Source organism: Gorilla gorilla, chromosome 17 (genome assembly GCF_029281585.2).
Source record: "Gorilla gorilla gorilla isolate KB3781 chromosome 17, NHGRI_mGorGor1-v2.1_pri, whole genome shotgun sequence".
In the NCBI taxonomy this organism is placed as follows: domain Eukaryota; kingdom Metazoa; phylum Chordata; class Mammalia; order Primates; family Hominidae; genus Gorilla; species Gorilla gorilla.
In genome coordinates this window covers 49,555,456-49,568,921 of record NC_073241.2, presented here as the reverse complement: position 1 = coordinate 49,568,921, position 13,466 = coordinate 49,555,456, and the positions used below count along the sequence as shown (strand labels likewise).

Genomic DNA, 13,466 nt, shown 5'->3' with positions numbered 1-13,466 from the left:
ACCATTGTTTCATTATTTTGTCCAGATTTTCAAGGTTTTTGTGTGTTTGTGGAGGTGTGAGGGTTGAGAGATGGTAAACTCCATCATGGTCACTTGAAAATTCTGAAAAGTTGCCAGAGTGGTGGCTCATGCCTTTAATCCCAACACTTTGGAAGGCTGAGGTGGGAGAACAGCTTGAGGGCAGTGACTGTTAGGCAGTGACAGTAGGCACCACCGCACTCTGCTCTGGGCAATGAAGAGATATCCCATCTCAAAAAAAAAAAAAAAATCTGAAAAGTTAAAACCTAGAAAAACATTTCATTCCCCGGTGTTAATAATCATTCAAGTGATGGCTGGGCATGGTGGCTCACGCCTGTAATTCCAGCACTTTGGGAAGCCCAGGCAGGCAGATCACTTGAGATCAGGAGTTCAAGACCAGCCTGACCAACATGGCGAAACCTCGTCTCTACTAAAAATACAAAAATAAGCTGGGCATGGTGGTGCATGCCTGTAATCCCAGCTACCTGGGAAGCTGAGGTATGAGACTCACTTGAACCTAGGAGGCGGAGGTTGCAGTGAGCCAAGATTGCACCACTACACTACAGCCTGGGGAATAAGAGCAAAACTTCGTCTCAAAAAACAAAAAAAAAATCATTTGAGTGCAGAGGGTATTATTTCTTAAATGAACTTGTGTTTAACTTTTTATTATAACAGATAAAATATTTATTCCTTAAAAATCACCTTCAAATAAATTAACATTTTAAGTGTTTTATTGTAATCTGTTAAACTACTCCGTGGCATTTTTCTTTTACATTTCAAGAAAGAAAACTTTTTTTTGTGATGGGGTTTCACTTTGTCACACAGGCTGGAGTGCAGTGGCGCGATCACGACTCACTGAAGCCTAGACCTCCCGGTCTCAAGCTATCCTCCCACCTCAGCCTCTCTAGTAGCTGGGACCACAGGTGCAGGCCATGACGCCTGGCTAATTTTTGTATATTTTTGTAGAGATAGGGCTTTGTCATGTTGCCCAGGCTGGGCACAGGGATCCCCACACTTCGGCCTTCCCTGGGATTACAGGTGTGAGCTACTACACCTGGCCTGGAAGAAAAAATGTTAAAAAGTATTTCCTTACGTATCTGCTTGGTAAGTCTAAACATTTATACTCAGCTTAACGTTGGGCTCTTTTGGACTGAAGAAGGGATTTTATTGTAAAGATAAAAATGTTAATAAGGAAGAGGCAAGAATTTCACATAAAAATCAGAAATTACAAGACAGTCTGATCGTACACCACAAAAGCATGTTCAAGTTTTTTTTTTTTTTTTTTTTTTTGACATGGAATTTCACTCTTGTTGCCCAGGCTGGAGTGCAATGCCACGATCTCAGCTCACGGCAACCTCTGCCTCCTGGGTTCAAGTGATGCTCCTGCCTCAGCCTCCCAAATAGCTGGGATTATAGGCATGCACCCACCACATCCGGCTAATTTTGTATTTTCAGTACAGACAGCGTTTCTCCATGTTGGTCAGGCTGGTCTCAAACTCCCAACCTCAAGTGATCCTCCCACTTCGGCCTCCCAAAGTGCTGGGATTACAGGCATGAGCCACCGCACCCGGCCTGCATGTTCAAGTTTGAATGCAGGTCTTGATACTAGGTAAACATTGCTTTGTTTTCCGGAACTTATCGCTTCCCTACCATAATGTGGATTAAGCATCTCTATTTCTTTTTTCTCTTTTTTTTTTTTTGAGATAGAGTCTCACTCTTGTCACCCAGGCTAGAGTGCAATGGTGCAATCTTGGCTCACTGCAACCTCCGCCTCCTGGGTTCAAGCAATTCTCCTGCCTCAGCCTCCTGAGTAGCTGGGATTACAGGCACACGCCACCATGCCCAGCTAATTTTGTATTTTTAGTAGAGACGGGGTTTCACCATGTTGGTCAGGCTGGTCTCGAACTCCTGACCTCAGGTGATCCACCTGCCTCAGCCTCTCAAATTGCTGGGATTACAGGTATGAGGCACCACGCCCGGCCAGCATCTCTATTTCTGTACTTCTGATGTTTCTGGCTAACTACTTTACTCTCTACTGACATACCTATTCTCTACCTCATAATTTCTACTTACTCATAATTTTTATTCATTTGTGGTCTGCTCCAGGTTCCCTCTATCTTCCACAGCACTTTAATTGCCTGTTTCTGAGTTTGCATTTGCATGGCCAAGAGTAAAAGCAAAATAATATAAACTGCTATCTAACTGCACTAACCTGCTGACCAGTTATGGTTTGGCTATAGGCTGGTCCTATGGTTTCCTTAAGAGGCTGTGGACTAGAAGGTACTATGATGACTGGCCTCTTTAGCACAATCTCTTCTTAACATAAGGTCTCCTAGATTGATCTTGCTTTAATAGCTAGTAGAAATACACATTTTAGCAAAATGCACTGAAAGTAATAACTTTTCAAATTGAAACAAATTTCCACATTAGATTTTTCTTTAATAGAGATGAAGTCAAAAATCTGGAAGATTAATGTTTAATGCTGATCCAGCTCTACTAAGTCACCTGCCATTACCAGAGGGAGGAATCAGGTCAGTACAGACAGCTTTACTTTGTTCCCTCCTCATACCTGAACTACTTTCATCTCCCTGGATAATGGGCAAGAGAAGGCAGAGTGGAACCAAAAGGGCTTTGCTGATGGGGCAAGTTCTCAGCAGCAGAGAAGTAAAACAGCCCCTTTCCTATTTCTTATATGGTCGTTTTGTCACCCCCTAAAAGAAGGTAAATCAGTGTATTCAAAAACTTGAACCATTACACTCATGTTTCAATTCAAAATCCTGTACGAATTAAAAGGCTGGTAAGACAGTGAGGAAAGACAGACACCAAGAAATGCTACCAGGTATTTAAGACGGTCAGGCATTCTCTTCTCTTTTAAAACCTCTAGACTTTCATAATCCTGTCCATTGTATAATAACTTTCCTGCTTCTTTTCTTTCCACATAACCCACTTCTTTTAGCAAACTTTGTTCCAACTTTCCTATGTTTCTTGCATTCACTTAAAATACAATCTGATCCAATGCTGACTAATAAAAGAAAAAAATAAGAAAAAAACTGAGGTTCTCTCTCTCTCTTCCTTAAAACACTTTTCCCTTCTTTTTTTTTTTTTTTTTTTTTGAGACGGAATCTTGCTCTGTTGCCCAGGCTAGAGTGCAGTGGTACGATCTCGGCTCACTGCAACCTCCACCTCCTGGGTTTGAGCAATTCTCCTGCCTCAGCCTCCCGAGTAGCTGGAATTACATGCGCCCACCATCTTGCCTGGCTAATTTTTGTATTTTTTAGTAGAGACGGGGTTTCACCATCTTGGCCAGGCTGGTCTCAAACTCCTGACCTTGTGATCCACCCGCCTTGGCCTCCCAAAGTGCTGGGATTACAGGCTTAAGCCACTGCGCCTGGCCTTCCCATCTGCTTTCTAAGACATTACCCTCTCGGTTTCCCCCTGTCTTACTGGCTGCTCCTTCTCAGTCTCCTTTGCTGACTGTTCCTCATCTCCCTGACATCTACACACTGGACTGTTGCCGAAAAGACTTCTCCATTTACATTCATTCCTTTGGTGATATCACCCAGTCTTATATCTTTAAATACCACCTGCAAATTGATGATTACCAAGTTTGTATCTTTACGGACTTCTGGACTTCTCACTCAAACTCACTTTTAACTGTCTATGCAATATCTTCACTTGGACGTCTAAAAGGATTTCAAATTTAACATTTCCAAGAAACCTAATCTTCCTCCCCAAACCAACTCCTCCTGCAATCTTCCCCATCTCAATAAATGTTAATGCCATTCTTCTAGTTTTTCAGGCCAAAACTCTAAAGTCATCCTTATTATCTATTTCACACCCTTAAATTCCTCAGTAATTCCCCTGGCCCTATTCTCAAAATACATTCAGTATCTGAAAACTTCTCTCCACCTCCCACTGCTACCCTGGTCTAAGTCACATCATCTTTCACTAATTCAACAATATTGAATTATTCTAATAGCCTAACTGGTCTCCCAGTTCCTGCCATTGCACCTTTTGCAGGCATGTCTCACAGTAGTAGTTTAACATCACTCCTCTGCCATAATCCACCCAAAGACTTCCAATTGCACTTAAAGTCAAAGCCAAAGTTCCTACTATGGCCTTCAAGATCCAATAACCTATTATGCAGCCTTCAACTCCTACTACTGTGCCCCAATTTGCCTCACTTCTGCTACACTGGCCTTCTTGCTCTCCTTCAAACAGACCAAGCATACTCCCAGCTTATTGTATGTATGGCAGAACAGTTAAGAGCATAGAGGTCAGAGACAGAGTGTCTGGGTGCAAAGTCTGAGTCCATCACTTACTAGCTGGGTGAACTTCAACAAGTTACTCAACCTTTCTGTGTCCCAGTTTCCTTATCTGTAAAATATAAAAGTAAACCTCATAGAGTTGTGAAGATTAAATGAGTAAATATATACATACATAAAAAACACACCTAACATAGTGGCTGGTATTTGAAGCATGAATGTTTGCTACAACAGTGATCATTTTGATAATGGTGGCTCTCTTCCACAGCATGTAAATGTGGGCAAATTAAAAAAAAGTTATTGAAATATAGTACAAGGAAAAATAAATGTACAAGTGAATGAATTACATAAACTCAACACCAATGTACTCACCACCCAGACCAAGACACCCTGTCAGCACCCAAGAAGCCCATCTCATGCTATTAACCCTGCTCAGTTCCTCTTAACCATTACCTTGACTTCTAACATTACAGCTTAAGTTTTGCCTGCTTGTAAGGCTTCTTATAAATGGAATCACGGCCGGATGTAGTGGCTCACACCTGTAATACCAACACTTTGGAAAGCCAAAGCAGGAGGATTGTGTGAGCCCAGGAGTTTGAGACCACCCTGAGCAACATAATGAGACCTCATCTCTACAAAAAGTAAAAAAATTGGCTGAACATGGTGGCATACACCTGTAGTCCCAGACACTTGGGAGGCTGAGGTTGGAGGATCGCTTGAGCCTGGGAGATAGAGGCTACAGTGAGCTGTGATTGTGCCACTGCACTCCAGCCTGGGTGACAGTGTGAGACCTTGCCTCAAATAAATTAAAAAAAAAAAAAATGGAATCATATATAATGCATTACTTTGTATTTGACCTCTTTCACTTAACGATGCTTATGAGACTCATCTCTATTATCAGGAACAGCTGTACTTTGTTTTCACTTCTGTGTAGCATTCTTTTATATGAATATACCATAAGTAAGGGATATTAATTGTTTCCAGTTTTTTTTTTGCTATTGTAATAATGACAGCAATGAACATTCCCGAGCCCTCCTTGGTACGCATGTATGCATATTCTACTGGACGTAACCTTGCAATAGATTGCTGGGTCAAAGTGTTTGTACCGCTAAACAGTTTTCCAGAGTAGCTATAGCAGTTTATACTCTCACCAGCAAGCATGAGAGTTACCATTGCTTTACATCATCAATACTTGGTATATTCGATCTTTTTTTTTTTTTTTTGAGATGGAGTCTCCCTCTGTCGCCCAGGCTGGAGTGCAGTGATGCAATCTTGGCTCACTGTAACCTCTGCCTCTGGGGTTCAAGTGATTCTCGTGCCTCAGCCTCCCATGTAGCTGGGATTACAGGCTCATGCCACCACGCCTGGCCAATCTTTTAAAATGTATCTGTTCTGGTGGGTGTGTAGGAGTCTCTCACTGTGATTTTAATTTTATGTTCATAATTACTAATGAAGTGGCACCTTTACATATGTTTACCGGACATTATCTTTTCTGAAAGGTCTGTTCAAGACACTTATCCACTGTTCTATAGGGTTGTCTGTCCTTTTCTTATTGACTTGTAAGGCATTCTTTAATTTTCTGTGTATTGGAGAGTAGGATTTAGTGCATTTACTCCTGTATCCCCAGAACCTAGAAGACAGTCTGAAACATAAAAAGCATTAATATTTTTTACATGAATGAATGCTTGCCTGGCTGTTTTCAGATCCTAATCATACCCGTTTCTACAATTCTGCCTCATAATCTGACAATATATGGTGATTCCTAACCTCCAATCCAACCCAAGGAGGTTCTAAAATGTTGACTGCCTAACAATCTTTATAAAGTAGAACTCTGTCTGTAACACTCCCTTGGATACATCTGTCAAGGGCTTCCTACAACCTACAAAATAAAACCTCAACCCTTAACACCAGGCATTCCAGGTTAACTTCCCCAACTTACTTTTCTAATACGCTTTCCCTATCATCTACTAATCTTCCAAAACATGTATTTGTGGTTATGAAAAACAAAAAGGCCAATTAGACATTAACCACAAAAATCAGGGGGCAATTATTAATTTTTTTCGTTCTTTTGCTTGAGAAATTATTTTTGAAGCAGAGGCAGCAGGATGTGCAAAAGCTCATAAACAAGAGGGAACAAAGTGGGGTTTTAAGTTGTAAGTAGTCTGGTGCTGGTGAAGTACAACATAGAAGAACAAGAAGGGGAGGAGGCTAAAACAGCAACAAGGAACAGAGCCTATGACTCAAGGATCTTATATTTCCTTCTATTTAGCACTAATTGCTTTATATATGTATATAAGGACATTAATTTTGTTGGAAAAATAAATCACTGAATTGTAACTTGATTCTGATTAATTCTATTCAACAACCTGCCAGACATTTATATTCTTCCCTCCTCCAAAAAGCAAAGCCTAACAAAAATTCTACAAATACCTGTAGGTTTTCCAACTATTTCCTAACTTATCAACTCCATAAGTCATATGAAAAATTTTTAACTTTATGTTAGGTGGTCATCTATCAGAATTACTTATATCAGGCCAGGTGCATTGGCTCACGCCTGTAATCCCAACACTTTGGGAGGCTGAGGCGGGCGGATCACTTGAGGTCAGAAGTTCAAGACCAGCCTGGCCAACATGGTGAAACCCTGTCTCTACTAAAAATACAAAAATTAGCCAGGCATGGTGGTGTGCGCCTGTAATCCCAGCTACTTGGGAGGCTGAGGCAGGAGCATCGCTCTAACCCAGGAAGCGGAGGTTGCAATGAGCTGAGATCACGCCATTACACTCCAGCCTGGACAACAGAGTGAGACTCTGGCTTTAAAAAAAAAAAAAGAAGAAGAATTACCTATATCAGAACATACTTTATAGCAGCATGTTTAGTAAAGCTATAACAAATTTGAAATAAGTTTATAATGTATCTGGTTCAATCATTAACAGTCAACACATTATTATGTTGTACACACACATTATGTTGTACAGTGTTACACTGTTAAAGTATTTTGCTTTAATACAATTTTACACTTTGACAGTGCTTTATGTCTTCAAAGCTCTTTGTTATTATTATTTAATTTGATCCCAAAATAATCCCAATATGTTACCAGGACAAGTAGGCATAATCTCTACATTTTACATTTGAAGAAACTGAAATGGAGAGAGGTTATTACATGCCTTGCTCAAGGATAGGGGGCTAAAAGTAGGCAAAACTAGGAATCAGGTCTTCTGACTTCTATACTGCATTCTTTCTACTACCCATACGATCTTTAGGGAAGCCTTGTGTATAACATTCTTTGTTCATTGATAAGTTATTAAATATTAGCCCTTTAGAAAATGTAACAAACATGATAACATTATTTACAGCCAAATCCACTGCTCAACCTATGGCACAATCTACTAACTTTGGAAACAGCACCCTGCCTGTCAGCATGATAATGTTGCCTTATTATTAGTAACAGTGACTAAAAATTTTCAAATGATTTAACACATTTCTGAACCTCTTAAAAAATTAAATGTACATTATTTCTATAAATGAACTCTAATAAGTTAACTAATTGTGACATTACATGCTCTATCTAGTTTGGGAGGAATAGCCCTAGTCTGGCATTTTGCCCAGATGGCTCCAATTTACATACAAGTTTTAAATCTTTAAGAAATCCTAGAAAAATAAATTTAGAGACTTAACTTCATAAAACATGAACAATTTCCATAGGTCACAGTGTTCTACAGGCCATAGTCTATGATTTTTCTCTTTCATTTTTAAATCCCCTCCCTTAAGCATAAAGCACAAAGGATAGGCAGGACCATAAAAGAGAAAACATAGGCAGAGAGAAGGAAGCAGCAGACTACTAAAGGGCGTACACTTTGTCTTGTAAAAGCAAACAAAGAACTTCATTTTCCAAGAGTCAAAGGAGAAAAGAAATGTTAGCAATGGACAACTGATCTTGCATGGGTCGGTAATGGTACCAATTTTTTTACCATCTTTTTCTTTTTTCTGCCTTTTAGATATACAAACAATTGACCTTAAAGTAACCCAACTCCTTCTAAATTCCTGGAACCTCGTGGTTTCTTTAATGAAGTCTGATATAGGATCAGCCATGATAAGAGCCTGATGTAAAGAATATGTAAGGAATTGTATGGTTGGGGGCAATGGCTGATCCCAGCAGCCTGGGAGGCTGAGGTGGGAGAATCACTTGAGTCCAGGAGTTCAGGACCAGCCTGGGCAACAAAAGGAGACCTCTGTCCCGGCAAAAAATTTTTTAAATCAGCCAAGCATGGTGGTACACACCTGTAGTCCTGGCTACTCAGAAGGCTGAGGTGGGAGGACAGCTTGAGCCTGGGAGGTCAAGGCTGCGGTAAGCTATGATCGCACCACTGCACTCCAGCCTCGGAGACAGAGTGAGACCCTGTCTCAAAAAAAAAAAAAAAAAAGAAAGAAATGTATAGAATAATTTTTTTTGTTATAGATTATGGTAACAAAAATAACTTACAAATTAAAGCGTCAAGATTTTTTAAAAATGTATTAAATTCAACATAGAACAGATCTGAATTATGCAGATCCCAGGTAACAGTTACTTTCAGCCACCTCAGGCAATTATTAAAGGCAGTTTGTTGGCAGAAAGGCACCTATCAAGTACTATTATGTATCATTCCCTCTACAAATCCAGTCAACTCAAAAAATAAGCTGACCATATACCTATCTCAAGAATCTTTATTCTCTCAGATTTTCACACTTTACTTCCAGTCTTTTGTCAAGATTTTTGACCAGCAAATTACAGTAAACAATTAGATACCACTTTCAAGCCCTTATGTCAATTAAATGCTCCTCAGGCACTGCACGTACTCTTCTTTAATTGGGGTTTTAAACTTTAAAAACATCATCAACTTGTTTCTATAACAATGTATGTAGTCCTTTTTTTTTTTTTTTTCTTAAATCTCTTTAAGAGAGACTAAAGAGACTGGGTGCAGTGGCTCACGCCTGTAATCCCAGCACTTTGCGAGGCTGAGGAGGGTAGATTACCTGAGGTCAGGAGTTCGAAACCAGCCTGGCCAACATGGTGAAAGCTTGTCTCTACTAAAAATACAAAATACAAAAATACAAAAATTAGCACGCACCTGCTACTTGGGAGGATAAGGCAGGAGAATCGCTTGAACCAGGGAGGTGGGGGTCACAGTTAGCCAAGATCATGCCACTGCACTCTGCACTCCAGCTTGGGCGACAGAATGAGACTTTGTCTCCAAAACAAAAACAAAAACACAAACTTAATCTCCAGTGTGGCAGTATTGAAAGGGAGGCCTTTAAGAGGTGATTGGATCATGAGGACTCCACCCTTATTAATAAATTAATCCATGTATGGATTAATAAAGGATAAATGGATTCATGGGTCATCATGGGAGTACAACTGGTGGCTTTATAAGAGGAAGAGAGATCTTAGCTTAGCACAATAGCACGCTCAGCCCCCTCACCATGTGATATCCTCCACCACCTAAGGATTCTGTAGACAAGAGTCCTACCAGCAAGAAAGCCCTTCCCAACCCCACCCCATGACCTTGGACTTCTCTGCCTCCAGATCTGTAAGAAATAAATTCCTTTTCTTTATAAATTAGCCAGTTTCAAGTATTCTGAAAAAGGACTAAGACACCTTCCTGTGCCCTATATGTCCAATTGGTCACCAGGACCTGACCATACTGCACTGTAATCTCTAGAATTCTTCCATTTCTCCCCCAACTACTTACTTGTTCTATAGGGTTGCCTATACTTCCCTTGAAACTTCCCTTGACTACTAATTATTTACTGTCTGGATTATTGCAAAAGCCTCTTTAACTGACTTCCATCCTTCTACAGTGTTAGTTCTCCAATCCTTCCTGGCTATAATGTGAAAAATGTTTGTGTTCTCTAGAAAAGAAAGTCTAATTATGAGCCTTTGATGGTCCAGCCCCCTCTTTCTCCCAGTATAAAGTCCAAACTCCTTAACATAAAATAGAAGACCTTGGCCAGGGGCGGTGGCTCACGCCTTCAATCCCAGCACTTTGGGGCCCGAGGTGGGTGGATCACCTGAGGTCAGGAGTCTGAAACCAGCCTGGCCAACATGGTGAAACCCCGTCTCTACTAAAAATACAAAAAATTAACTGGGAGTGGTGGCAGGCACCTATAATCCCAGCTACTCAGGAGGCTGAGGCAGAAGAATTGCTTGAACCTGGGAGATGGAGGTTGCAGTGAGCCGAAATCGCGCCATTGCACTGCAGCCTGGGGGACAAGAGTGAAACTCTGTCTCAAAAAAAAAAAAAATAGAGGGCCTTGTATGATTTGCTTAACTTACCTCTCTTAGCTCTTGAATTTCTTTTAGATCCTCAAATGTACCATACTGTTTTCATAAACGCTTGGCACAACCTCCTTCTTTCCTTATGCTTGGCTTGTGACTACTCAACCTTCAGGTCTTAGCTTAAACGTTCAAGGAATCTTCCTTGATCTCCCATGTGCTCGCATAGTACATTTTATTCCTGCCCCCACACCATTTATGACACTGAATTGTCACTGCCTGTTTATTTCTATCCTTCTCTGAACTACAAACTTTGAGACAAGAAAAATTTCTCTCTTGTAGCTTAGCCTAGTGTTGGCTCATAGCTGATGCCCAGTGAATATTTTTACAGATCATGAATATAAACTGACTTTGGAGTTAGACACACATTTCAATTCTGGTTCTGTCACTTATTAGCTACTGTGATCCTTGATCAAATTACTTTATCTTTCCTAAGACTCAATTTCCTTTTTTTTTTTGGAGGAATAATACCTATCTTGCAAGGTTGTAAGAATTAACTGATATCATATGCAAAGCAATCATAGCACATACCCGAATGACAGCAGTGTTTGCCTTGGTTAAGACTTATGGCTTCAAGGACAGAATCTGACTAGAGGTAGCTTAAGCAAAAAGGGGATTTTTTATAAACGTTATAGGAGTGCCTCATGGAATTCAGGGTCATAAGAGAAACTAGAACCAGCAACCCATGTTCTGGAAATTTAGTTCATTTCTTCTCTGTTTCTCCTGGTCTTTCCATCACTTCCCTTGCTTCCCCATTTTCTCTCCTCTCCCCAACTACCTGGTCCCTCTCCACCCCACTCCCAACTCTCCTTCACCCCCTCCATGTGTTTTATCTTAGTCTCTCTTCATCTTTCATCTTTGCTACTACGCTCATGTGCTTCATTCTTCTCTCCTGTGGCACAATGGCCTTTTCGGCTCTTCATAAGGTAAAACATGGCTGGCAATAGTCCCAGAGTTAGTATTTTCATTTTAGAGCTAGGCTGAGGAACCATAAAATATCAATTCCTAATTCCTAAAGGACCCTGGCCCAGCTTGGATCAGCTGCCTCCCTCTGGGTCAGCCCTCTCCAGCCAAGAGGCAGGATCACTGATGGAACATGGCAGATCCCACCTGAACCATGAGATGATAGGAAAGGTCCTAGAAAATGAGACAGTCTGGGCAATCAAAATACTTAGGGCTCACTACTCCATCTACTCAGTAAAAGCTATTAACATTTCAAGAGAATTGTTTTACTTAAGTGAATTAGCTGTAATAAAAATATATTATTAATTAGTCACAAGTTTAAAGTTACACATCTATGATTTTAAATCTTATATGAATGGGAAATGTGTGACATCAATATAAAACATGTAAAAAGGATTATTTTTTCTTTTTAATTTTAACTTTCTGAATTTTACACAGAGTCTCGTTCTGTCACCCAGGTTGGAGTGCAGCGGCACAATCTCGGCTCACTACAACCTCCACCTCCTGGGTTCAAGTGATTCTTGTGCCTCAGGCTCCCAAGCACCTGGGATTACTGGTGTGCACCACCATGCCCGGCTAATTTTTGTATTTTTAGTAGAGACAGGGTTTCGCCATGTTAGCCAGGCTGATCTCGAACTCCTGACCTCAAGTGATCCACCTGTCTTGGCCTCCCGAAGTGCTGGGATTACAGGCGTGAGCCATCATGCTCGGCTAACTTTCTGAATTTCTGATCTCAATAGCTAATGCTGCAAACAGACTACAAAGGTTAACTTGTTTTTTTTTAAGAAAAGTATGTAAAGATATCCTAAGAATATTTTTAAAAATTATATAGCCACTAGGTTTGGTGGCACATGTCTGTAAGTCCCAGCTACTCAGGAGGCCAAGGCAGAGGATCACTTGAGCCCAGGAATTTGAGTCTGCCTGGGCAAAATAGCTAGACCCTATCTCTTAAAAAATAAATAAATAAAACATTATACTGCATATTTTAGCTAAAGACCCAAAGAGAAAGTTGAGAAAATATCTCAAATATACATTTAAAAACTGAAACTAGTACACCCTAAATGTCTTCTCAAAATCTTGTTCCAAACTGAACAGAAAACTCTTCTTGGTTATGTAGGGGAAAACACACACACACACACACACACACACACACACACACACACACACGGAAAAAATAATCACATAACCTATAGCTCTAAAGGAATTAATATGAATGCCATGTTATAACAAAATTGAATCTGAAAGCTCAATTGAGTTGAATTGGAAAAACCAGGAGAAAAAAGTGAGAAGTCTGTAAGCTCATAGCGCGTCTGCTTCCCATTCCCTACCCCCAACAGATTTTTCTAAGCTTCTACATGTTATTAATTTTTCTTTCTTTTTTTTTTTTTTTTTGAAACAGAGTTTCACTCCTGTTGCCCAGGCTGGAGTGCAATGGTGCAATCTCAGCTCAATGCAACCTTGCATCCCAGGTTCAAGCAATTCTCCTGCTTCAGCCACCCAAGTAGCTGGGATTACAGGCGCTGCCACCATGCCCAGCTAATTTTTGTATCTTTAGTAGAAACGGGTTTCACCATGTTGGCCAGGCTACTCTTGAACACCTGACATCAGGTGATCCACCTGGCTAGGCCTCCCAAAGTGCTGGGATTACAGGTGTGAACCACCGCACCTAGCTCATTAATTTTTCATGTTATTAATATTTGTAACATGCAATAAACACTAAAAGCTTTTTTGTTTTGAGGATAATTAGAAAAATCCATTTCCTTATATTAAGCAAAACAGGCATAATACGACAGAATTTCCCCAAATTTCATACTGGCAAAAAAATATTTTAACACACATGTTGTCATACATATGGCCAAACTTTTCTTGTAATTTTAAATGTCCATGGGACAGTTACTAAATAAAATGTC

General features: G+C 40.3%; 1 protein-coding gene across 4 annotated transcripts in view; it reads right to left on the bottom strand.

Annotated features, from left to right (window-relative positions):
- Positions 1-13,466, bottom strand: part of YES1 (YES proto-oncogene 1, Src family tyrosine kinase) — a 91,561-nt gene that overhangs the window by 48,959 nt on the left and 29,136 nt on the right. Inside the window, exon 2 of one of the 4 annotated variants that reach the window (XM_055368602.2) lies at positions 9,389-9,508. The exons of the other annotated variants lie outside the window; for them this stretch is intronic. Within the exon in view, the coding sequence (XP_055224577.1) occupies positions 9,389-9,461 (73 nt within the window). The 5' untranslated portion in view covers positions 9,462-9,508. The remainder of the gene's footprint in view (positions 1-9,388; positions 9,509-13,466) is intronic. 4 annotated transcript variants of the gene reach the window in all.